This window comes from Diplotaxodon limnothrissa, linkage group LG3 (genome assembly GCF_057381915.1).
Source record: "Diplotaxodon limnothrissa isolate DT_005_m linkage group LG3, D_limnothrissa_male_GT1.1, whole genome shotgun sequence".
Classification (NCBI taxonomy): domain Eukaryota; kingdom Metazoa; phylum Chordata; class Actinopteri; order Cichliformes; family Cichlidae; genus Diplotaxodon; species Diplotaxodon limnothrissa.
The window spans coordinates 25,977,435-26,005,351 of NC_140598.1; the positions used below are offsets into that span (position 1 = coordinate 25,977,435).

Sequence of the window (27,917 nt, forward strand, 5' to 3'; positions counted from 1 at the left end):
CTACTGTATATAGTATATTATTTTATTCTATTCTGTACAGCTGTGTACTGTATTTATTCTTTTTGTATTCTAATTTTTGCGTCATAACTTTTGCACTGTCCACTTCCTGCTGTGACAAAACAAATTTCCCACATGTGGGACTAATAAAGGTTATCTAATCTTATCTTTTGTCACAGTGTCTGCACTTGTATGGTGTCTCTCCTGTGTGGATTCGCTTATGCTTTTTCATTGAGCTCACGTCCAGTGGTGAAGGATGACCCACACTAGTCACAGATGTGCTTTTTGACCCCACTGTGGAAGAGTTCATGTATTTTTAATGTACTTGGTGTGTGGAAGCCTCTCCCACATTCGTTGCAGTAGTTCATTTGTCTCCAGTGTGGCTGCGTTGATGTGGATTTAGGTCCAGTTGATGATTGGAAGCTTTTCCACAAAGCTTACAAAGAAACGTTTTCCCACCACCACAGTGACGACAGGGCTGAGAACTGGATCCATCTGTGTTGCTCTGCTTTGTTTATTTTTTATCCTGAATGTCGCCTGAAATAAAGAGCATCTCTGCCAACGTCCAATTACATTTTACTGTTTACATTATAACACTCAGCTTACTGAGAGAAAATGAGTCTTCATTTTCCCAAACAGTTCATTCAGTATAACTCCATAAGTTTACTGATCAGACTTGTTCCAAACACTCAGGTTACAATTACAAGATAAAAAAATCAATACATCCTCACAGTAACTGCACTTGTAGAGTTACTTTCTGGTGTGGATCTGTTGGTGTTTATTCAGCTGGTGTGGAGATTTAAAAGTCTTCTCACACAGGTCACATTTATAAGGTCTCTCCTCAGTGTGACTAAACGTGTTGTTGTAACTGTGCATCTGTTGTAAACAGTTTCCCACACTGATCACAGCAGGAAACATCATTTTCAGTGTGAATGCGTAGGTGACTATTTCGGTACTGTTTGTCACTGAAACCTTTTCCACAAAAGTTGCAGCTGTACGCCTTAATTCCAGAGTGGGTAACTAGATGCTTCTGTAAGTTTCGACTTTGAGCAAAAGCTTTACCACACAACTCACAGTAGTGTGCTTTAACTACAATGTGGATGAGTTGGTGTCTTTTTATATCTCGACCTTGGGTAAAATCCTTCCCGCAGTCATCACAGCCGTAAGGTTTAAATCCACTGTGGATGAGTTGGTGTGTTTTTAAGTTTCCAGCCTGGGTAAAAGACTTTCCACACATGTCGCAGCTGTAAGGTTTAAATCCACTGTGGATGAGTTGGTGTGTTTTTAAGTTTCCAGCCTGGGTAAAAGACTTTCCACACATGTCGCAGCTGTAAGGTTTAAATCCACTGTGGATGAGTTGGTGTGTTTTTAAGTTTCCAGCCTGGGTAAAAGACTTTCCACACAAGTCGCAGCTGTAAGGTTTAAATCCACTGTGGATGCGTTGGTGTGTTTTTAAGCTTTCAGCGTGGGTAAAAGACTTTCCACACAAGTCACAGCTGTAAGGTTTAAATCCACTGTGGATGACTTGGTGTCTTTTCAAGTCTCCACCCCGGCTAAAATCCTTCCCACACTCATCACAGCTGTAGGTTTTCTTTCCTTTTCTTCTGTGAGGTTTGTCGGCCTCCTGAGAGCGCTGACTTCTCGCTCCATGTTGGTCCTGCAGTGACAGAGATACAAACAGAGGCAGTGAGTGAAATGCAGTCGTGGAACAAACTGAAACTCCCTCTATTAGCGGAATCAAACATGTCAACAAACACATTGTAGGTGTGTTTCCACCACCTTCTGGTCATAGTATCACATTTCAATGATGTGCTACAATGACAGTTGTAATGAAAAATACATATTGAAGAAATATTGATAAGTGGAGAAAATATTTTACTCATAAAAAATTGAATCAATTTTTGATATTGTTGTTTCAATGTGTGCCGATAAAAATTATGTTTGTATCTTCTTGTAACATCTGAGTTTTTTGTTTGTGAATGTAGATTCTGTGTATATATTAGGGCTAGGGCTGAACGATTATGGAAAATAATCTAATTGCGATTTTTTGCCCCAATATTGCGATTGCGATGCGATATGCGATTATTTTTTAAGGTCTTTGTCTTCTGTATTATTAAACAAAGACAAGCAATACATCATATAGTATGGCCAATACTATATTACATTAATTTTAAACTGTTCTTTCCTGGAAGACAGACCTCTGTTATGATGACATGAGGTGATGCATGAATTGATGACTGACATTTTTATTTAACTTCTTCAATCACAACAGTATATTTGAACATACACAATAGTTTATTTTTAGCTTACAAACATCTGAGCATAAAGTGCTGACAAGGAACCCTGGTGTAAACATTAAAATGAAAGTCAGTACAATGTGCAGATTGCAGAAATATACATAAAAAAAATCAGTGGCTTTACCACACTCAGTTTTTCGACATCTGTGAACTACTAGACAGTCATTCAATTAAAAAAATAATATTAAATAAATAAAACTAATAAATAAAAAATACACACATCTTACTGATCTCTGCAGTCAGTAACATTACACATAAAGTGCAAACATAATAGCAATTGTATAAACACACACACAAACACGCCTTTAAAATTTAAAGGCGTGAAATTGGACGGTCTAGCCTTCTGATTAGCGTCACCGCTGTCTCGGTGGAGTTTAATAAACTCGGCCGTCTGCTTCTTGCTATCTAAAATATAACCAGACACTGGTGTAAATTCTCGACTGTCTCATACTTCTGTTTAATAAGTTTTCTGTTTGACGTTTAGTCAGCTGTGTGAAAACCAAGGAGGAACCCACCCGGGGGATTAATAAAGTTTTATTTTATCTAATCTAATAACTTTAATCTCAGCCAAACCGATTTACTCACGAACAAACAAAACACTGAAAAAAGCCCAACAATAACATTTTTAGGTTGTCTAAGTGACTTATATATTACGTTTAACCGGAGCAGCGAAACTCCGCGGTGATCTGAAAATGATGTGCCGGGAGTTGTGCCGTTCTCGGCCGCATCAGTAATCCTCGAGCTCCCGGCTAGCTGTCGAGCTGGTGGGTAGCAGACGCCTCTGAAAACGTCGAAGCACTTTTGCAAATATGGGATATCTTGATAAACCGAGCAGATATTTGATGTTTACACAACTACTTTCTCGCCTGAAAATATGTTAAAAGTTTATTTTGTGACCCAGAAAGATTAGTATGAGTAATTTTAAAACTTAGTAGCGGCCGCCATTGCTGGAAACTGGAGTTTGGCTGGGCCGTGCTATGAATTCTGGGATATGGTAGTAATTTGGACAGCCTTATAATCGCAGTATAATCGCAGCCTTTGCGGTTAGAAAATTGCACTTGATCATGTCGCGATATTATCGCAAATGCGATATATCGTTCAGCCCTAATTAGGGCTGCCACAAACGATTATTTTGATAGTCGACTAGTCACCGATTATTTTTGCGATTAGTCGACTAATCAGATCATCATCCATTGGACGCAAAACTACAGCTTATTGCACCAGCAGCATCTGCTCTTATATAACTATCATTAGCTTACAGCTTTAAGTGTTTAAGGTCTGTGCTAACTAAAAATAAAGACAAGATGATAGTTTATTAAATTTTAATGAAATTTGCGGATTGTTTCGGTGAAGTTTAATAAACTCCTTGCTATCTAAAATATAACAGGACACTGGAGTATATTCTGGAGCATCTCACACTTCTGATAATCAGTTGTCTGCTTGACGTTTATTCAGCTGTGTAAAAACTATAACTTTAATCTCAGCCAAACTGATTTACTCAAGAACAAATAAAATACTAAAAAAAAAAAAGCCAAACAACAACATTTTAAGTTATCTAAGTGACTCATATATCATGTTTAACCTGAGTAGCGAAAGACGGCGGTGGGTTTGAAAACGATTTGCGGGGAGTCCGGTGTTCTCACGGCGCTAGTGAGCCTAGCCCCCGGCTCGCTAACGAGCTAGTGGGTAACAGATGTCTCCGAAAACGTCGGAGCGCTTTTGAAAATATGTAGTCTTGATAAACTGAGCAGATATTTGAGGTTTACACAGCTACATTCTCGCCTGAAAATATGTTAAACGTTTATTTTGTGACCCAGAAAGAATAATAAGAGTAACATTAAAATTAACTAGCTGCCGCCATTGTTGGAAACTGCGCTGGGCCGCGCTATGAATTCTGGGACACAGCTGCTTCTTCTTCTTCTTCGGGGTTTAACGGTAGCTGACATCCTTGTACATGCAATGCTGCCATCTTCTGTTTCAGTCCGTTATTACACTCTTAAATCCTGCCACTTATTCCTGCGTCTTTTGTGATCTTACAAAGCTTCAAACGACGTGTCGACTATTAAATCAGTCGTCGACGATTTTGATAGTCGACGTAATCGTGACTAGTCGACAAATCGTGGCAGCCCTAGTATATATGGAGGAGCCCGGGATGGAAAAGATAAAGCTGCTGTTAACATGTTTTTAAAAACCAACAAGCTGTGCAGTTTCAATAACAGTGTAACTGTGATATTTTTCTCACCTTCTGTGTTGAAGTCATTTTTTCCTCTGTAGTGGCTGAGCTGAATCCAAATGGCTGAAATTGTTCCTCTGTTGCTCCACCAGACTCTTCTCCTGTTACTCAGCTGGGACACAAAAAGTATATGTATTTTATCCCTGATAAAAATAAAAGCAGAGCAAATAAACATGACTAAACTCCTCAGTGACAACAATACCTATGAAACTTCAATGTGGAAACTGAGAAGCAGCTACAACAAGAAAGTCATCAGTTGTCACAAGAACCTGAAAGGGAAAAAGCCACTGACCCCCCTGCATATCACTGCCTTTACCCAGTGGATGCTACACCCTGTATATATGGACTTCTATAGATCCACAAGTCCGGCTCACACTCAATGGTAGCAGTACCACCTGAAGCACCTCATTAGATTCCACCTACTCCACCCAGACAACCCACATGGAAAGGATATATATAAATCTTATAAAGTTTGTATCCATCTTGTGTGAAACTTGTATGAAAAGCATACAAGAGTGAAAACAGATATAAGACCCCTTGAAAATTATATAAATGAAACTTCTATTTTTTGGATACTTACTAAAACAATGTATGAAAGTAATGAGAAAGTGGCCACTTTCATGAGTAAATCATATAATTTTTTACTATTTCTTTTCCATATGGGAAGGTAAAGGGTGGTTGTATGTAGGGATGGGTATCGTTTAGGTTTTATCCGATACCAGGGCTGCACGATTAATCATTAGAAAATCGCGATCTTGATTCATACTTTTGTGCGATCTCATTTCCAAATGACAACGATTAAAAAAAAAAGAAAAACAAAGACGACGACTGTACCGCATTTTGATCCAGGACGTAATCTGCATGAAAACAAGCGCTCACTCTTCCTGCTCAACAAATGACAAGGGCGGAGCCTTATACCACGTGATACAGAAGCTGTGCCGTGTGATGCTAAAATTAGTAGTGAAAAAAACATCGGAGAGCACGTCAGGGATGACGAGAAAGTGACAGGAGAAAATCCATCCCGGTCAACCACCCAAACATCAATAACGGGAACCTTATACAGCGCTTCCCTATACCCGTCGAACTCCCGCAGGCACAAAGAAATTACAGAGGCCATTACTTATCACCTGACCAAAGATATGGCTCCCATCAACACTGTGCAAAATGAGAGATTTAGGAAAACGATCAACGCCCTAGACAAACGCTACACAGTGCTGTCCCACAACTATTTTTCTATTGTTGCACTACCTGCTCTATACACGCAGTGTCGAGCAACGGTGGAGACGGAATTTCAAGCAGTACAACATTTTGCAGCAACAACAAATGTGAGACATTTGTTGTTTTTATGTTTATTTATTGTTTTTATGTTCAGTCTCAACTGTTACGAAGTTGATGTGCAGTTAATAAGTGCAATAAATATTTATATTGGAAAAGAAAATCATGAGAGAATCGTGATCTCAATTCTAAGGAAAAAAAATCGTGATTCTCATTTTATGCAAAATCGTGCAGCCCTATCCGATACCAGTACCAAACTGGTACTTTTGAAACTGTACCAGTGCTTAAACGGTACTCAAACTGGTGCTTAAAGAATGGAGAACACAAAATTGGTCCAAAACCCTCTCATGTTCAGCTGTTTTTTTTGTAGAAAGATAACAATGTTAGCCTTTTCTGCAGCCATAGGGCATATATGGTATCACTCTTGGATGGAAGCAGTGCTTAAACAATGGAAAAAACACAAACTTTGTCCAAAACCCTCTCATGTTTAGCCGTTTTCCATTTTTTCTTTGGTCATTTTAGCCTTTTTGGCCAGGGTGAAGGGAGTATCTGCCATCAGACAAGAAGAAAGCCATGTAACTATGACGGTGTTTGCTAGTTCACCTTACATGCATTAATGTAATAACGTGGTTAGCCTACTCAACGTAAATTACACACGAACAACATTAATCTACATATATTGTTACAAATATATGTAAGAACTGAGCCAAATTTAGTAATGCCAACAAAATGAAATAACAATATTTGTATCTTATATATGATACATTCTTCCACAGGAGCTGCTGATCCAGTTCTACACTGCGGTCATTGAGTCTGTCCTGTGCTCCTCCATCACAGTCTGGTATGGAGCAGCCACTAAACAGGACAGGAGCAGACTGCAGCGGACTGTACGGGCAGCAGAAAGGATCATCGGCACCCCCCTGCCCTCCATCCAGGATCTGTACCTCTCAAGAACCAGGAAACGGGCAGGGAAAATCATCACAGACCCCTCACACCCTGCACACAGACTTTTTGATCTGCTGCCCTCTGGCAGACGGTACAGAAGCCTGCAGACCAGGACCACCCGACACAGGAACAGTTTCTTTCCCCTCGCCATCTCCCTTCTTAACAGTTGACCTGTCACACTGCTCCCACTGCCAGACTGCAGCTGCACCTTATGTACATTTTGTAGTATTCATTCCACCTCATTCATTTCTGTATTTTATGTATATAAGTTTAGGTTTGTTATGTATAGTTGGTTTACACAGCTTTGTGTATGTATGTGTATATATAGACACGTGTGTGTGTGTGTGTGTGTGTGTGTGTGTGTGTGTGTGTGTGTGTGTGTGTGTGTGTGTGAGAGATTTACATTGCTGTGCTTGAGAGCCACCATCTACTGGAACCAAATTCCCTGTATGTGTCTGCACATATACTTGGCCAATAAACACTATTCCGATTCAGATACATCTATATATACACTGTCAAAGATACTTGTCTTTGAGTGAAGATTTAAGGTGATAGGACATAAATAAATGCAACTTGAATCTTTACTGAAGCTCAGTATTTGACACAGAGTTCAAGTTCAATGCTGTAATAACTAATAATGATTAATATAATAATAACTGTAATATTGGCAGTATAATATTTACATCACCAACATGAGATTACTTTAGTCTCATGAACAACATTAGCTAATTGTTATTTACTAGCTAATCTTAAAATGACTGTTGATGTCATTAGACCACACCCCGTCTCATTACAGAGATGCACATCACCTAATATGCTTAATTGGTAGTAGGCTTTCGAGCCTGTACAGCTTGGAGTAAGACAACATGCATGAAGAGCATGATGTGGACAAAATACTCATTTGCCTAATAATTCTGCACTCCCTGTATAGCTTTAGAAAAATTTGCATAAGAAGCACTTGCAGCAACAAAAACATAATATTCCAAACTTGCAGCAACAAAAACATAATATTCCAGAAACACGCTTTGCCGATGTTCATAACACTTCTTACGTTGGCATATACATCAGTGCAAATTATTGCATGTCCGCCATTACCTACACGAAACCGGAAGTGACGTCATTTTTGTGGGCCTTATAAGCCTATGTTGATGTTCATAAAAGTCATGTGCATATTACTATTGTACAACACTTTGGTCAACCAGGTGTGTTTTTAAAGTGCTATATAAATAAATGATGATGATGATGATGATGATGATGATGATGATGATGATTGACTTCATGCTTTTCCGTATTGTTTCTGGGATCCTTAGAACTGAAATTACACCATTGGAAATATTATAATGCATCAAAATAAACTATTTATTTTCATTTTTCCTGTAGTATATAAAAGGACTGTTACAGATGAACTTGGATACTGGATTTTGTTGGGTAATATGACCAAGATACAGTCAGAGGTTGGCCATAAGATGGACTTCTCCTCTTCAGCTGCCCAAAAAAGGCTCTTGATCAAAACATAAGCAGACCATCCGTATGGAAAGGTAAAACTAGCCGTCAACAAAAAAAGAAAAATCCTACCTGCTACTGTGGAAGAGTTGTCACCGCCATTGGGCTTTGGAGCGTGATGTCACGGGGGTGGGCGTGGAAAGGATTTTGGCCTGATGGGCCATTTTCCGGGTCCAAACAAAGCGCAAGCGAAAAAGGAGCGAAGGCACACACAACAGCCATGGTTCGTATTTGCTGTGTTGCCGACTGTGGAATAAGCTTAAAAGGGTTTGTCTTTTTTATTCTTTCCCAACCTGGAAGCATCATGAGGGAGCTTATATGGCGGACCTTACAAAACGAAGGCGTCTAGCCTGGATATTAGGGCTGGGCCATATTATACCGTTCACAGTAATACCGGTATAATGTTAGGCAACGGTAGGAAAATGAAATATCGCGATAGAATATGAGTAAAACGCGCATGCGCAGTGCCTTTGTTTTCATACGCACATGGCCGATTGTTGAGTGAAACAGATGAACCAGAATTGGTTTGTAAAAATGGTGCAACTTCAGTGATGTGGAACTGGTTTTGTGTTTGTCCGTCAGATACACGACAAAGAACATTTTTTTTGCAGAACATGCAAACGGCCGTCGTTATTGTCGTATTTGTCGGACTAAGATGCTCTTAAATCTGGGAGTAATCTGGGTCCTAAACTCCGTATTTTCAGGTCAAACGAACACTGCAGCATCACAGAGTTAAAAACTGTCTCAATTCTTTCATCTTTAATAATACGATCAGCATTGCTGCTTAACCAGGTGAAACTATGAAGTTTAACTTCCAGGCATCCATGAAAACAAAATTTATTACATTTAACGGTGTTAGAAGTTAGCAGGAAGCTAGCGGAAGTTAGCTCGCTAGTTTCGCTAGTTACCTAAACATGATATAGCATGTTCTGACTGAGAGATTTCTGAAAAAATCAAACGTACAGCTCTGCTATCACTTCCAACATAAATGAAGACAGGAAACTAAACAGCAGTGACGTTTGTAGGGTTACTGAAGTTGGACTAGCTGGTATATAATGATGTGCTACGTGATCGCTAGCGACACAGCTATGTTAGCATATCATAAACAGTGAAGCTGGAGGACGAACACTAAGGTTCCTGATAGTTAGAGACAAATGCAATCGCATGGCAGGATGCTGTAAACGGACCGAACTTCAGTCAGGAGAACAACTGAGATAATCCATCCACAATACAAGGTTAGTCATTAACCCTTTAAGACCTACCATAGAACCAAGTCCGCCAGAGCTTATATTATATTTTTACATGCTGTGGAGTCATTTTTGGGAGCATTTCAAGTTGCTATACATCAATACAACCATTATAGCCCAGATTTTAATAATATGTATTCATTAAGTGCATAGTAATTACATAAATTGCAAAAAAGTGCAATAAACTACAAAAAAATTGAAAATCATTTTTGCTTTTTTAACATATATTTGTAGTTAGAGAAATTGAAGAGGCTTATCCCTCAAAACTGTAAATACAAAAAAGTTGCACAAAATAGTTTCCCACCACAGGAAATTTATTTTGAGTGTCTTCATAGTTTTATTTTTGAAATACACCAATTTTTATACACTGCAGGAAAAACGAAAATAAATATTATACTGCAAATTTGCAAAAAAGCAGCATATGCATCAAAATAAACTATTTCCAGCAGTGCAATATGAGTCCTAAGCATCCCAGAAACAACACAGAAAGTCATAAAGTCAAAGATAACTTTTAAAAAGACCAGTATATGCCCTGAGGCCCTGATGGTAAAAAAGACTACATTTCTGCGAAAATGACGTCACTTCCGGTTTCGGGCAGGTAATGGCGGAAATGCAAAAGTTCGCGCTGACGTCTATTCCAACGTAGGAAGTGTTATGAACAGCTGATCGGATCGGCAAAGCGTGTTTCTGGAATATTATGTTTTTGCTCCTGCAAGCGCTTTTTATGCAGTTTTTGCAAAGCTTTATGTGGAAGGAAACCGTGACCTAGGACAAGCTGATGGCATAAGATGTAAGTACAACTCCTCCGGTTTCATATGCAAAAAAAATTTTTGCGCTAGCTTACGTGGTTGCAGTGCTACCGGGATTTAAAAATAGTTACGCAAAACAGAGTGTGTCCGCTCCGATCAGCTCTAAAGGGTTAATATATTGCAACAACATGGGAATAGAGCAGCTGCCAGAGAATTCAACATTAATGAATCAATGGTACAGAAGGAAGCAAGAAGAATGAGTTTAAAAAAGTTTGATTTATCTGACTGCTTTGTTTCGCTTAATGTGCGTTATAATCCCGTGCACCTTATGGTCCGAAAAATGCGTACTGCACACTGCAGTTTAATGTTGCAAAGCACCTCTTTTTAACTTCAGTGGATATTATACATGGTTATGCTCAGGATATGTCAGCCCATTTCTAGTGGAAATGCCTTTTGTTTAAACTTTCAGCAAAGAATTTGCATTTGCACTGTTACATTTTTATAAAGCTTTAATGTACATAAAAACCAGCTTCTTGTTTAAGTGAAACTAAATGGAAGGTTGTCTTTTTGCGCTAGTAATGTTGTGGAGTTGTATTTTGTCTCGCATCAATTATATCGTCAGTTATATCGTTATCGCAAATTTTCAAATATATATCGTGATAAATATTTTTGGCCATATCGCCCTGCTCTACTGGATAGCAGCCATGAGACGGCTTGATATCCAGTTTGCTTCCATCTCCAGATATCTGTTGGTGTGCTCCAGACATTTTTACTCCGGCAAGTTCTGTACGTTCATATCACTCTTTATAGCTTAATAATATTATCGTTGGGGTTCTTGGAGGTTATAGAAATTGCAAACAAACATAGAATTGAGTGACTGTTGGAGACAGACATACGTGCTATGTAACGATTTGCTAACTCTTTCGCACAACTGTAGGGAAGCCTGCCTATGAAATGAATCAAACAAATCCAAACTGGTTACCAACGTTAAACATAGGGCACTCCGAAATCTGAACGTGAGGGTTAGGGTCAGGGTTAACAAGATACGTGAAGATATCGAGGTAGGACAGTGGCGGTAAGTACTCTGGGTCTTTACTCCACTGCCGTATTTCATAGTCCACACCAGAGACGGAAGCAGACATCTGAAACACCCGGGGCTTAGCCCTAAAGGGTAGTATGGATGTGGGATTCTTTTTTTTTCTTCTTTTTTTTGGGGGGGGGGGGGGGGGGGGGGTAGACATTACTGAAAGATTAATTGGAGCATAACTGAGCCACTGTGTGAGATTTTGTTCAAAAAAGACAGACTTCATATAGGAAAAAGTATATATCACATATGCAGGACACCTTAAACTAGTATTTTAATTAAGCGGCAAGGCAGAACAAAGTTGGGGCTGCATCAAGACACGAGGGCTAAACCCCAATTCAACCAGACCCAGAACTGATCCGGAATTAAAACAGGACTACAACAGTTCAAAATCAGGACCACTTAGGACTTAACCAAGACAGAACCAGAATCAGAACTAGATGATAGTAGCACTAAAAATCATCATAGACCCGCACTACACTTATTTTTTTAATTCTACCAAAAGTACACTATTTACATTCAGAAAAGTTTATATAATTATTTAACCTTCATAAGCCTGCATAACTTAATAAATATATAACTTGAAAAGTAACAAACCTGAAAAGAAACACTAGGTACGAGATACACAAGTACCTATGATACGGATTTTGGTAAACAACCATTTGACTAACATGTGTTTCTCACCTGCTCTTGTTCCCTTACTGTTCTGTCCTCATTCTCCTCTCTCTCCCTCTCTCTCCCTCTTTGTGCTGACAATCATCAAATATACAGTTGAAACCAGATATTTACATACTCTTCAGATCAAAACAGATACACTTTTTTAATTGTAACATCAAATCAGACTACCGTAATTGTCGGGCTATAAGCCGCTACTTTTTGCACAAGCTTTGAACCCTGCGGCTTTTAGTCAGGTGCGGCTTTTCTATGGATTGTCCATGATTTTTATCATATCATAAGACAATTTTTTTTGTTTGTTCCGCTGTTGTACGGCACTACGTTGCCTGGCGGAAGGGCATGTGATCAGACACACAGTATCGGGGTTCAAGAGTGGTATGTTGGTCACGTGTCCATCCGCCAGGCAACATAGTGCTGTACAAGTAGCACGAAAAACAAACTTCAAATTAACGCTACGTGTTCTGCGGGAGTCGTGTATGGTGTGCGGCAATAAACTTGCGAAAAGCAAGTTATGCTCAATTCCACCGGTGGAATCTGACAGCGTGGAAAAGTGTGAAAACATCCATGATCACCAACGGATGTCGAAGGGCTGGACTGCTGCATGATGGAGAGGAGGACACCACGGCCTTTCTGAGGGTGTTCGACTCCGACACTGACAACGAGGATTTCTTTGGTTTTGTAAGTGACAACGAAGGAAAGAAGCTGAGAGTGGATGACGTAGCCATCCTGAGCCTGTTCGTATCCGACACTGGAGGAGAGGACTTTGGTGGTTTTAGTGCGCAGGAAGATGGTGGTGAATGACTGACTTTTCTTCTTGTTAAAGCCGTGTCACTGCACCTGAGCCTAAAAGGTAGGCCGAATCTATTTTCTGGTGTGCTGTAGGTTATTGTTATGTACTACATTTGTTACTCATTTATGAAGCACAGTACATGTTTCCTACTTGTAATTACCGCTACTTGTACATATACCTAAAAAGTTATGCAAATATGTACCCATAACTTGTTTTTCAAAATATTAATAAAAGAGGTGTGTCTCCAAACAGCCATCTCTTTCCTGACAATTCGCTTTGTGCATATTCTCTTACATATGATAAGTCAACATTGAAACACCTGCGGCTTTTAGTCAGGTGCGGCTAATGTATGTACAAAACAGGATTTTCTCCTGATTTTAGCTTGTGCGGCTAATATTCAGGTGCGCTTTTATAGTCCGGGAAATACGGTAAATGTTTATTTTTTTAGATTGATAAATATAAAAAAAACATATTTGTTAACTTTAAGAGTAAATAGAGAAACTATCTGTATTTCTTAATTTTAAATGGCACCAAATTGTATTCAAAATTGAGCCACACTTATGGAGCTCCACAATCCTTTTCCTGGTGTTTTGGTTGACATCTCTTAATTTTCCATTTCAAAGAAACAGGCTCTGTGTTTTGTCTTATATGCATCCACAGCTGTTCCACCAATTTACTCACATGGACTCTACTAACCTATCAGAAGCTTCTTCAGCGCAGAATGGAATCGTCTGGAGTTTTTTTATTAATTAACAATAAACTTAGTGTACATGTACTCCTAAATTTGATGAAAGTGATAAAAAAATAGACAGCTCTGTCTCTCTTTATTCTGACATTTAACTAAGTCAAAAGATATTTCAATATTTATTTATCTAAAACAAAACAAGTTTACTCTAAATTGATGTTGTACAGTAAAAAAATGTTCTTGTGTTTTCCATAAAGTGTATGTAAATATCTGGTTTCAACTGTGAATATACTGCTGTGTATTGAAAGTCCTCTTGTTTTGCATAGATATACTGAACAACATCCAAAGCATAATATATAAAATAATATCTACCTGAGTTTTTTCTTTGAAAGAAGCTCCTTATGTCCATTCTTGTATATCAGTGCATTACTGAAACAGATTTATTTAGCCGTGGAGGGAAACAACTGAAAATATGAAATAAACACACATGTAAGCTAAGACTCTCTAAAGAAACAGCATTGTTGTTGTTCGGCTTTTCATTTCGCCATTTGTTGATTAACTTGAAGAGCAAGTAACGTAATACTGGTCAAGTGATCAGTTTGATATCAATCTTTCGTGATACACCGTCATATTTACATTTTTTGTACAGTATGAATGATTTACTCTGGTACCTGGTCAATCTTCAGTTCTCCTCTGTCTGCCTAGCTCAGTTTCTCCAACAGCGCACTTGCAGTAGTGATGTGTCGGTCGCGAACGAAATGGCTCTTAGAGCCGGCTCTTTGGAGTGAACGACGCGAGCCGGCTCCTTATTGGGAGCCGGTTTTTTTCTCTCTCTCTCTCACTTTTTTCAGCGTCACTCCGCACGCGAGCCTTGTGCTTTGCGCTGGAAAGAGGGGGGAGGGGCAGTAGTTACACTGGCAGTACCACAGGAACAGAGCCGGAGGGAAACAGCCAGGGACATCAACGTCACATTAGAAAGGTATAGTAATCATCCAAAACTATATTCAGTTGCGGATGATAAAGGATTCAGAAAGTTTATTCATGCAGGCCCAAATGGCAGAGAATATGCATGTTCTTTTTGTTTTCATATTTTAATTTATATTTAATTGTGTTGTGGTTTGCAGTGTTTTGTGTTCTTTCACTTTAAATTTGTTTAAAAGGAAAAAAGCTGAAAATTTAAATAGTTAAAAGTTGAAATGTAAATAGTTGGTTTTTGTATTAAATTATTTATTTATTACATTTTGTGTGGAGTGAATAAATAAAAGTATATTTACAGTGGCCCCTAGAGACAAAGCACGTAAAAACTCCAAAACACGTACAAAAGACAACAGAAGTGCTCCAGGATGCTCGGGCGCAGTGTTGAGCTTTTGTTACCTAGTGGCCACACAAGCCAGCAAGTACCAACGACCGGATTTGGTGTGTCGTAGTAACAGGTAAATGAGCTCTTTTTTAAATTATTTGAATATATATATGAGTGCCTGTGTATAAATACACAAACAATACACACATGCTTTCAATTGTGTAATTTAAGTGATCTAGGTAGCTGTTTTGAAAGTTCAGTTAACGCTAGAAATGTGTTTTGGAGTTTGTACGTGTTTTGTCTCTAGGGGCCACCGCATATATTTATATATAAACATATATAAATAAAACCACTTCTTTTTTTACATTAGTAATTCCTTTTGTGCATAATTTTATATTATTGTTAATAATAAATTAATTAAAGCAACAAAACAACCTGAAGAGCCGGTTCGGAGCCGAAAGAGCTGACTCTTTTTAGTGAGCCGAGCTGAAAGAGCCGGAAATCCCATCACATTGTCACTGCGGGGCGATTGTGGCTCAAGAGTTGGGAGTTCGCCTTGTAATCGGAAGGTTGCCGGTTCGAGCCCCGGCTTGGACAGTCTCGGTCATTGTGTCCTTGGGCAAGACACTTCACCCGTTGCCTACTGGTGGTGGTCAGAGGGCCAGTGTCGGCAGCCTCGCCTCTGTCGGTGCAGCCCAGGGTGGCTGTGGCTACAATGTAGCTGCCATCACCAGTGTGTGAATGGGTGGATGACTGGATATGTAAAGCGCTTTGGGGTCCTTAGGGACTAGTAAAGCGCTATATAAATACAGGCCAACAATCATGTTTTTGCGGTCCCACTTGCAGATACTCAAAAATTCAAACAAAGCTCATAAAAAAATAAACAGATGAATAAAAACAGTTTCTCTAAATACAGGCCATTTACCATTCACTAACTCGCAGGCAGTAGCTGCCCCGTCCTGCTTAGTGCCTGAGCTCAGATCATACCAATATTAGGGGGGATTTACGCACAGTCGTAAACACATACACATACAAATCCTGATTTACAAGTACAAAATATTTATGATCACATTTTGAGCCCATACTTGAGCTTTGCCAGAAAATAGCGCGTCAGGCCAAAATCCTTTCCACGCCCACCCCTGTGACATCACGCTCCAAAGCCTCCTTCTCAGCAAGCTTCCACTACTCTCACCCTGGAGTTGCGCTCCCCCAGGCTTGTACCTGTGGCTTCATGTCCTGGGGTGGGGGTTGGTTGTTCTCCTGCCCTGCACCCCATCCTTTTGTTCATATTCCAAGACTATTTTTCTTTATGTATTCTTTCCCCCCAGCAACCGCCATATTATGATGTTGCAAGCAATCACAAACTCTACAGTCTGTCTAACTCCAATGTCTACCAAGCAATCTATTATTCTCAACAGAGCTAAACTCAGCATAAACTGAACCCACATTAAAGTTAGCTCGATGCTTACCTTTAGACGAGCCCACAAACCGAGAGAAACTCCGTGATGAAGCTGGAACACTTTCCAAACACAGGAAACAGATCAGGGAGCAGAGACCCACGTTGTTCCAGTAAGTTTACTACTTTACTCCCGTTTCATGAAAAAGCAGCTCGCTCTGCTCGAATCCTCTCCTACACACACACTTTGCTCCTCCCCCTTTACCCGGCTCCGCTGTGATTTGTTGCTGTGCGGTCACGTGACTCAGCTGCACAACGTAACCCCGTGGAGTGTTATTTCAAAAGTAGCGCCAATCTCCTTTTCCTAAACTCTTTTCCTTGGCCTCGATGAAAACGTCATCGTGGGGAGGACAACTGCTGAGATGTCAGGGAAAGAGAGGAGCGGTGCTGAGAATTGGAACAGCCTTACGCTCGTCTCTCTGTAACAACGTGACACCGGATGTCCGCCTGTTGAAACTACATTGTGCAGAAGATGGACTACAAAACAAACATCTTACTTCGTCACAATGTGTTCTAACCCTGTTGTTTTATGGAGGTTATATAAACAGGAACAGCCTGTTAAAAATATTGCTTCATTATTGAGTTTGAATTTTAAAGAAGAACAAACAGTTAGGGTCAGATTTACTAACATCTGCAGCAGGTCAAACACGTCTTTTGATGTTAAAGAGCTGCTAGGTTTACTGAAGAGACTGTCCTAAAACTCTCCAGTCAGTCCTCAAGCTGTGTTTTGAGGTGAGCCCCACTTATTTTTACTTATTTATAGCACAGCAAAGAGTCAGCTGTTCACAGATGCTCTCCAGCTGATTTTTACTGAACTGAAGTGGCTTCTTCATAGAGAGATTAAAGCACACTGTTAGTAGATCATCCTGTAATTGTGACATCACAATAATTTGCCTCACTTTACAAATCTGTAACTTCTATAACATATAAAATTAAATATATAATACAATAAGTACTTTGTGAAGGACTTTGCTGACATCTTGGCTGAATACATGCCAAAATATGATTGTGTTTCTATTGTTGGGGGCTTTGATATTCATGTGTGTTGTCCTGATATGCCCATTGCAAAGGGCTTTTAAGGCCTTACTGATTCTTTTAATGTGGTGCAATGTGTGACCTGTCCCACACATGAATGTGGACACACACTTGATCTTGTTTTATCTCATGTTTTGTTTTGGGTTTTTTTGTTTTGTTTTTAATGTAGAGATTTGTGATGCTGTGTTTTCTGACCACAGTCCTGTGATGTTTGAAGTTCCTCTTGCCTGTACCTCAGTTAAACCTCACGCTGCTGCTCGGCGCTGACGAGTTTTTAACTCCTCCCTTGCTGAGCAGTTTTCATCAGTTTTAACCAGAACTGCAAAATCCCAGATTTTTAATGCAGCCAGAACTGAGCTCATGATTTTATTCCACCTGCCAGACTGCTTTGGACTGCTTTGCACATGGCTTAATTAAAATCCAGCCATTCTAAAACTAAATCTGAGCCCTGGCTGAACGACACGACCCGAGCTGTCAGACACGAGTGCCGTCGAGCTGAGCACATTGTCAGATGTAGCCCCCAAAATTTTTTACATACTGTAGTCAAACACCTGTTTAAAAAAACCTGTTCTTGATCTTACGATTCTTGCAAATTACAGGCCTTTCTTCTAACTACCTTTTCTTTCCAAAATTCTTGAAAAGAGAGTTGACAGTCAATGAATGACCTTCCTGAAAAAGCAAAATGTTTTACACGTTTTCCAATTTGGTTTTAAACCCTTTCATAGCACTGAATCAGCCATTTTACAAGTTTTTAATGACATATTTTTAGCCACTGATGCTGGGGACTGTGTTGTTCTTGTACTTTTAGATTTGACAGTTGCATTTGATACTGTGGATCATGCATTTTACTCTGTCATTTGGAGCACTGGGTGGGCACTTGAGTGGTTCAGGTCCTACTTGGCGGGGCAAACATTTTGTGTCAGTCTCTGTGACCATGTGTCGTCCTCCGCTCCTCTCTTGTGTGGTGTCCCACAGAGCTCAGTTCTAGGCCCCTTCCTCTTTTCTTTGTATCTGCTCTCTCTTGGATCTATACTGAGAAAACACAGCATTGCATTTCACTTCTATGCTGATGACTGTCAGATATATGTCCCTCCACAGAAAAAAGGCACATATTCCATACAACCATTACTTCAGTGTCTTGATGACATTAAGGCTTGGATGTCTCTTAACTTTTTAAAATTCAATGATAAAAAGACTGAGGTGATGATTTTTGGTAGCCCCACTGAGATGCCAAATGTATATTTAGATTCCTTGGCTCGGTATGTTAAGCCACCTGTCACAAACCTGCTGGTCAAAGTGGACTGTAATGAGAAAAGATGACATTATATGCCACTGTAAATGCACTGCCTAATTGTTACCTCTCCCCACTGCCTTCAGTGGCAGGCAGCAGGAAATTTTAAGTTACAAATCAATATTGTCTGCATGGACAGATATTCCACATTCCATATATCATCATTCAGGTCCTGCATCAATACATTACCATATTTTTATATCTATAAAAAAAGCTGACACTTGCTAGACTCTATCAAAGGTGTGAGCATCACAGCAGATGCCTTTGTGTCGAAGTAGCTAGAATAGAATAGAATAGAATAGAATAGAAAACTTTATTTGTCAATTTCTTCAAATGTACTTGCCATACAAAGGAATTGAAATTACGTTTCACTCTGTCCCATGCGTAGACATTGACAACAATAAAGTGCAGATGCACAACAGCTGAGGATAAAACACAGAAAAACACGAAGTTGATTTTCCTGGCCTGGGATTTTATAAAAATATTCAGCAGTACATCGAAAACGAAAGAAAACCATTAATCAACATATGAACCTTAGCTGATGCTGCTGAAGTGAAGCAGAGCAAAGTTACAGAGGTTTTATTAGAGACACGGCTAAGCGTTTTAAAATTTCGCATAATTTTAAAAAGTTTGAATTTGTTCAGTAGCCTATTGAACAGCAGAAATGAGACTTTCTTTTCAGAATTAGGTAAAAGGGAAAAAACAGAGGCCGACAGCGCTGTAAACAACGGTAGACTTGTGCGTAATAAACAAGCGAATAATGCAGAAAATAGATTTTTTTGACGGGAAACTGTTCTTGAAGTACACATAGACAGAAAGACAGAGAGAGAGGGAGAGAGCTGTGCATGAAGTGTGATTTTATTGTTGTGGAAGTAAAACAGCAAAAGTTCATGACGATGTTTATGTGAAGGGTTGGATCTTCTTTAGCTGCTGGTTTAGTCAATATTGTTTGGAGAGAGACAAAACCTGCAGCTTCAGAATCTAGTGGAAAAAGGGCGGGAACTCAAAGCACGGATCAGCGGGCTGTCGGCTTTCAGCCCCGACCGTGTCCGTGCTGTCGTGAGAGAAAGGCGACATCTCGCTGATTCTGATCCGTCGGTGGATCCACGCTTTGTGTTTACGTCTTTGTGCAGAATCGTGTTCCTGCTCTCATTTACTATTTCAGCTGTTTGGTTGTTGTTATTTGTTGAAATTTTGTGAGGTTTATCCTGAAATTCTGGCATTTTGGTCAAAATAAATTTGTATTAAAAAATCAATTCAGGATTTTAATGAATCGATATCACATTATCCAAGCTAGAACCGATTTTAATCGATAAATCGATAATTAAAAACCCACCCCTATACATAACTTTGTGGACATGTAGCCAACAGTAATGTTATAACGTTCTTTGCAGATATATAAGTGATCTAAAATTTAATACTTGCTTTTAAAAGTTTATTCTTTGGCCACCACGCTTCAGCCATCTGCTGGGGTTTTTTCTTTTTTGAAAAAAATAGCAACAGCCACCACTGCGCTATGAATTCTGGCCTATGTTGGGACATAATCAGCCTTCAAATGGGGCCTCGAGGGATGCAGACGAAGTATAGATAGATAATATAAGTGTAGATACTTACATGAAAACAAACATAATAACTTGATACTGTCACTGGGTTTAAACTAAAGGAGTGTTCACAAGAAATCATCAGTATCAAACTGTGACAATAAAAAAATGTTCATTAAAGCAATCAAGAATGAGTTTGATGTGAATCTTTGGTAATGCATGGGGGAAGCTCTGTGCCAATTTTATCAACAGCTATGGATTTTATTCTTTTCTGGATGCAATACCTTGGCCTCCAGTAACACTATATGGAATCTTAGAGTCATTTTGACCAGGATTTCTCCTTTAATGGAAATATTAAGCAAATATTTATGACTGCTTTCTTTCATTGCTGCAATATCTTGAAAATCAGAAATATCCTGTCCCAGAGTGATGCTGAAAAACTCGTTCATGCATTTATTTCTTCTTGTCGGGAATATTGTAATTCATTATTATCAGGATGTTCTTTTTTGCGTTGGGACACAGGCAGGATGCGATGGCTGCTGTTTTATCCATGTGTGGATGCACATACCCAGCTCCCAAATTGTACCCAAATACTGTACGTCCCTCCATCCAACCACACACTTTAGGGACTGTGACCACCCACTGCACATGCTCCACCGTGGTATCACTATGAATGACAACATCATCCAGGTAGCAAACAGCATATGCAGTGTGAGGACGCAGCTATCGCTACAGCAGGTGCTGAAAAATGCCCGAGTCTTCAAACAAACCTAACAGAAGTGTGATGAATGGTACGAACCCTGCACTCACTTCTTAATTACCTGGAAGCACCTTAAAGACAACCGGCCCCTCTCAACTGCGACAAATCATCTGGAGAAAAGGTAAGCATAGGAGACCAAACACTGAGGAACAAATCCTCATTTCATCCTATGATAACAGCATTTTCACCATTTCAGCCAATTCCTTTTGCACAATTTGTCTCTTGTGCTTAGGCAACCTGTAGGGCCATGAACGCACTTTCCAGGCTGCGTTTCAAATTGGTGCTGCATGAGAGTCTTGCAGATGGTCGGGGGATGAACACATCTGCAAACTACTGTTGCAATGCAGGAACATCTGCTTTATTGGAACGTGTGAGATGCTAATCACAATGCATCTTAAACACACTCATGTTAAAACTTCATGCCCACATCTTGTTTTTAAGAAAAATTAATCATCTTTTCCTTGAAGATCATTTCAGAGTTTTTAATGAGCTGCAGGAACCGTGCCGAGAGCAGCCAAGTCTCCTCCTCTGATAAACCTCCACGTGTACCACTAAAAACATTTAAATTAGTTTGAATCGGAAATCATGGCTCAAACTACTTGCTGTGAGACCATTTCTTTATTTTTCATACCAAACTGTTTAATAAACTTTACACAGAGTTCATCAATTATAACTGATGCTTTAACAGTATCAGGATTTCATAATGCAAACTTCAAATCAAAAGGCAAACAGCTGCAGAACATGTGGATCAAAATGAATTCATTAAAAAAAAACAACGTGGACTTCAAGGATACAGTAAATACACTAAAGTGAAAGGAGGAGCCAAAAATAGATGTTTAATAGGATTTTAATTAACTAAAATTAGTCACCTGTGATCTTTAAAATGGTTCTGATGTGTGCTGCTGTTTTTAACTTTTAACAGTTCTTTGCTGCCACTGTGAATATTGTGTTCTTTCCCTAATTAAATAAAGGTTACACTGACTCACTGCTTCATCTTCTGGAAAAAAAAAAGGTCTTACATGGAAATACAGCCCACATCAAGAGTTTAAATATGAATGAAGAATTGAAATTTAACTGAGGTGAAACATGCAATGAATACATAAAAAATAAGTTAATTTTGGAAAACTAAAAAAGTTCAAATAAAAGAAATGATTTACATATCCATATTTGATTTTTGATAGAATACCAGTTTGGTTAAAAAAAAAGAAAGAAAAGACATTCCTATAACTTTAATAGTACAACTACTAAACACTACTGTGTCCTAAGGGAACAAAGGTTAAAATGTAACAGGGATAACATTTTAGAGAATTAAAATCCCTCAAAGGAAAAATAATAAACTTGATATGCATATCTATACATGCAGCTTCCTAAATGTAACATTCAGGATTATTCACTGCAGGGGCCCGTTCTTCGTACCTCGCTAAGTAAGTTAGCTGGATTTGATTGTTGACGATTTCGCGTGATCCTGGATCGTTCGGTTCCCCGAAGCTCATCCGGGACTTGCTGTCATAGCAACAGAGCCGTGCTCATTGAGAGATATCGATATTCCCGTGAGGGTATTATTTACTTAACCAACTTGTTGACGTGGGGGTGCAGGACCACCACCTGTCTTTTTTTTGCTCTGCCCTTTTCTTGGTTGCTGTTATAAACAAACAAACAGATTATTTCAGGGTCTCTTTCCAAGAGACTAAAAGCAATATAAGTGATAAATATTACCATTCTGTGGAATATTCTTATATTTCACTTTTACTTGTTCCCATGTTCTAGTGGGTCCTGTTGTGGCTCTAATGTGAAAGAGGATATAATATAACATAATATAATATAATGTAATCTAATATTGGATAATATAGTGTAATATAATAAATCTACCCTACCGCCTACTGGTGTTGGCCAGATGGCGCGATATGGCAGCCTGGCTTCTGTCAGTCTGCCCCAGGGCAGCTGTGGCTACAACTGATTAAACTCTGAAACTCCTGAAATCCCTCACTCAAGAGTTCTTGCTCTGCTGCCGAAAAATACCGTGCGTGCTCCTTTGACATTTTCGCCGACCAATCAGAGGGTTGCCGATCAATGTTTCTACTATCGATGCGTAGCCCCTTTTACGACACCCAGTGATCTCACATCATTTCATCCAGCTGTACTAATCGTCAACAGCAGGTGTGTTCGGAGAACCGGATTAGCGAGCTCACGGTTAGAGCGATGATTTGGTCTTGGATGTGTCATTTGATCTTGGATGTAGTAAGCGACGTACGAAGAACGGACCCCAGGTCCAGAAATCAGAGCTACCTCATCAGATCCAAGTGTGACATCAGCTGACACTCTTTACAGGAGATTCCATCTGAACTCTGTGGAGCCTGATCTCAAAGTTTTTAAGTCTGACCCTGAAACCAGAAGAGGATCTTTCTCTCTCTTCAGATTCATTGTGATCCAGTGATTTCAGTCCTGCATGATCAGGCTGATGTTTGCACAGAGCAGATAATGAAGTGAATGTTTTTGCACATTGGTAACAGTGAAACAGTTTATTTACAGCGTGGGATCGTTTGTGTTCGGAGTATGAACTGAGATTCCTGAAGCTCTTGTCACACTGGTCACAGCTGAAGTTCACTTCCATGTGTGTACGTTCATGTTTGTTACGATGACCTGATTGTGAGAAGCTTTTTATTCTACTGTATTTAGTATATTATTTTATTCTATTCTGTACAGCTGTGTACTGTATTTATTCTTTTTGTATTCTAATTTTTGCGTCATAACTTTTGCACTGTCCACTTCCTGCTGTGACAAAACAAATTTCCCACGTGTGGGACTAATAAAGGTTATCTAATCTTATCTTTTGTCACAGTGTCTGCACTTGTATGGTGTCTCTACTGTGTGGATTCCCTTATGCTTTTTCATTGAGCTCACGTCCAGTGGTGAAGGATGACCCACACTAGTCACAGATGTGCTTTTTGACCCCACTGTGGAAGAGTTCATGTATTTTTAATGTACTTGGTGTGTGGAAGCCTCTCCCACATTCGTTGCAGTAGTTCATTTGTCTCCAGTGTGGCTGCATTGATGTGGATTTAGGTCCAGTTGATGATTGGAAGCTTTTCCACAAAGCTTACAAAGAAACTCTTTCCCACCACCACAGTGACGACAGGGCTGAGAACTGGATCCATCTGTGTTGCTCTGCTTTATTTATTTTTATCCTGAATGTCGCCTGAAACAAAGAGCATCTCTGCCAACGTCCAATTACATTTTACTGTTTACATTATAACACTCAGCTTACTGAGAGAAAATGAGTCTTCATTTTCCCAAACAGTTCATTCAGTATAACTCCATAAGTTTACTGATCAGACTTGTTCCAAACAATCAGGTTAAAAATACAGGATAAAAAGGTAAATACATCCTCACAGTAACTGCACTTGTAGAGTTACTTTCTGGTGTGGATCTGTTGGTGTTTATTCAGCTGATGTGGAGATTTAAAAGTCTTCTCACACAGGTCACATTTATAAGGTCTCTCCTCAGTGTGGCTAAACGTGTTGTTGTAACTGTGCATCTGTTGTAAACAGTTTCCCACACTGATCACAGCAGGAAACATCATTTTCAGTGTGAATCCGTAGGTGACTATTTCGGTACTGTTTGTCACTGAAACTTTTTCCACAAAAGTTGCAGCTGTACGCCTTAATTCCAGAGTGGGTAACTAGATGCTTCTGTAAGTTTCGACTTTGAGCAAAAGCTTTACCACACAACTCACAGTAGTGTGCTTTAACTACAATGTGGATGAGTTGGTGTCTTTTTATATCTCGACCTTGGGTAAAATCCTTCCCGCAGTCATCACAGCCGTAAGGTTTAAATCCACTGTGGATGATTTGGTGTGTTTTTAAGTTTCCAGCCTGGGTAAAAGACTTTCCACACATGTCGCAGCTGTAAGGTTTAAATCCACTGTGGATGAGTTGGTGTGTTTTTAAGTTTCCAGCCTGGGTAAAAGACTTTCCACACATGTCGCAGCTGTAAGGTTTAAATCCACTGTGGATGAGTTGGTGTGTTTTTAAGTTTCCAGCCTGGGTAAAAGACTTTCCACACAAGTCGCAGCTGTAAGGTTTAAATCCACTGTGGATGCGTTGGTGTGTTTTTAAGCTTTCAGCGTGGGTAAAAGACTTTCCACACAAGTCACAGCTGTAAGGTTTAAATCCACTGTGGATGAGTTGGTGTCTTTTCAAGTCTCCACCCCGGCTAAAATCCTTCCCACACTCATCACAGCTGTAGGTTTTCTTTCCTTTTCTTCTGTGAGGTTTGTCGGCCTCCTGAGAGCGCTGACTTCTCGCTCCATGTTGGTCCTGCAGTGACAGAGATACAAACAGAGGCAGTGAGTGAAATGCAGTCGTGGAACAAACTGAAACTCCCTCTATTAGCGGAATCAAACATGTCAACAAACACATTGTAGGTGTGTTTCCACCACCTTCTGGTCATAGTATCACATTTCAATGATGTGCTACAATGACAGTTGTAATGAAAAATACATATTGAAGAAATATTGATAAGTGGAGAAAATATTTTACTCATAAAAAATTGAATCAATTTTTGATATTGTTGTTTCAATGTGTGCCGATAAAAATTATGTTTGTATCTTCTTGTAACATCTGAGTTTTTTGTTTGTGAATGTAGATTCTGTGTATATATTAGGGCTGCCACAAACGATTATTTTTGCGATTAGTCGACTAATCAGATCATCATCCATTGAACGTAAAACGTACAGCTTATTGCACCAGCAGCATCTGCTCTTATATAACTATCATTAGCTTACAGCTTTAAGTGTTTAAGGTATGTGCTAACTAAAAATAAAGACAAGATGATAGTTTATTAAATTTTAATGAAATTTGCGGATTGTTTCGGTGAAGTTTAATAAACTCCTTGCTATCTAAAATATAACAGGACACTGGAGTATATTCTGGAGCATCTCACACTTCTGATGATCAGCTGTCTGCTTGACGTTTATTCAGCTGTGTAAAAACTATAACTTTAATCTCAGCCAAACTGATTTACTCAGGAACAAATAAAATACTAAAAAAAAAAAGCCAAAAAATAACATTGTTAAGTTATCTAAGTGACTTATATATCATGTTTAACCTGAGTAGCGAAAGACGGCGGTGGGTTTGAAAACGATTTGCGGGGAGTCCGGTGTTCTCACGGCGCTAGTGAGCCTAGCCCCCGGCTAGCTAACGAGCTAGTGGGTAACAGATGTCTCCGAAAACGTCGGAGCGCTTTTGAAAATATGTGGTGTCCTGATAAACTGAGCAGATATTTGAGGTTTACACAGCTACATTCTCGCCTGAAAATATGTTAAACGTTTATTTTGTGACCCAGAAAGAATAATAAGAGTAACATTAAAACTAACTAGCTGCCGCCATTGTTGGAAACTGCGCTGGGCCGCGCTATGAATTCTGGGACACAGCTGCTTCTTCTTCTTCTTCGGGGTTTAACGGTAGCTGACATCCTTGTACATGCAATGCTGCCATCTTCTGTTTCAGTCCGTTATTACACTCTTAAATCCTGCCACTTATTCCTGCGTCTTTTGTGATCTTACAAAGCTTCAAACGACGTGTCGACTATTAAATCAGTCGTCGACGATTTTGATAGTCGACGTAATCGTGACTAGTCGACAAATCGTGGCAGCCCTAGTATATATGGAGGAGCCCGGGATGGAAAAGATAAAGCTGCTGTTAACATGTTTTTAAAAACCAACAAGCTGTGCAGTTTCAATAACAGTGTAACTGTGATATTTTTCTCACCTTCTGTGTTGAAGTCATTTTTTCCTCTGTAGTGGCTGAGCTGAGTCCAAATGGCTGAAATTGTTCCTCTGTTGCTCCACCAGACTCTTCTCCTGTTACTCAGCTGGGACACAAAAAGTATATGTATTTTATCCCTGATAAAAAAAAAAAAAGCAGAGCAAATAAACATGACTAAACTCCTCAGTGACAACAATACCTATGAAACTTCAATGTGGAAACTGAGAAGCAGCTACAACAAGAAAGTCATCAGTTGTCACAAGAACCTGAAAGGGAAAAAGCCACTGACCCCCCTGCATATCACTACCTTTACCCAGTGGATGCTACACCCTGTATATATGGACTTCTATAGATCCACAAGTCCGGCTCACACTCAATGGTAGCAGTACCACCTGAAGCACCTCATTAGATTCCACCTACTCCACCCAGACAACCCACATGGAAAGGATATATATAAATCTTATAAAGTTTGTATCCATCTTGTGTGAAACTTGTATGAAAAGCATACAAGAGTGAAAACAGATATAAGACCCCTTGAAAATTATATAAATGAAACTTCTATTTTTTGGATACTTACTAAAACAATGTATGAAAGTAATGAGAAAGTGGCCGCTTTCATGAGTAAATCATATAATTTTTTACTATTTCTTTTCCATATGGGAAGGTAAAGGGTGGTTGTATGTAGGGATGGGTATCGTTAAGGTTTTATCCGATACTAGGGCTGCATGTGCGATCTCATTTCCAAATGACAACGATTTTTAAAAAAAGAAAAACAAAGACGACGACTGTACCGCATTTTGATCCAGGACGTAATCTGCATGAAAACAAGCGCTCACTCTTCCTGCTCAACAAATGACAAGGGCGGAGCCTTATACCACGTGATACAGAAGCTGTGCCGTGTGATGCTAAAATTAGTAGGGAAAAAACAACGGAGAGCACGTCAGGGAAGACGAGAAAGTGACAGGAGAAAATCCATCCCGGTCAACCACCCAAACATCAATAACGGGAACCTTATACAACGCTTCCCTATACCCGTCGAACTCCCGCAGGCACAAAGAAATTACAGAGGCCATTACTTATCACCTGACCAAAGATATGGCTCCCATCAACACTGTGCAAAATGAGAGATTTAGGAAAATGATCAACGCCCTAGACAAACGCTACACAGTGCTGTCCCGCAACTATTTTTCTATTGTTGCACTACCTGCTCTATACACGCAGTGTCGAGCAACGGTGGAGACGGAATTTCAAGCAGTACAACATTTTGCAGCAACAACAAATGTGAGACA

The 27,917-nt window shown here is 39.5% G+C and overlaps 1 protein-coding gene across 1 annotated transcript; it reads right to left on the minus strand.

The window, feature by feature from the left end:
* Window positions 1-847: 847 nt before the first annotated feature.
* On the minus strand, window positions 848-26,683 carry LOC146635101 (uncharacterized). Its single transcript, XM_085350026.1, has 4 exons — window positions 26,632-26,683; window positions 24,489-25,179; window positions 12,204-12,215; window positions 848-1,539 (listed from the first exon to the last, which is right to left on the minus strand). The coding sequence occupies exons 1-4, from the start codon at window positions 26,647-26,649 to the stop codon at window positions 848-850; spliced, it is 1,413 nt and encodes a 470-aa protein (XP_085206152.1). The 5' UTR covers window positions 26,650-26,683.
* Between the last annotated feature and the right edge of the window lie 1,234 nt (window positions 26,684-27,917).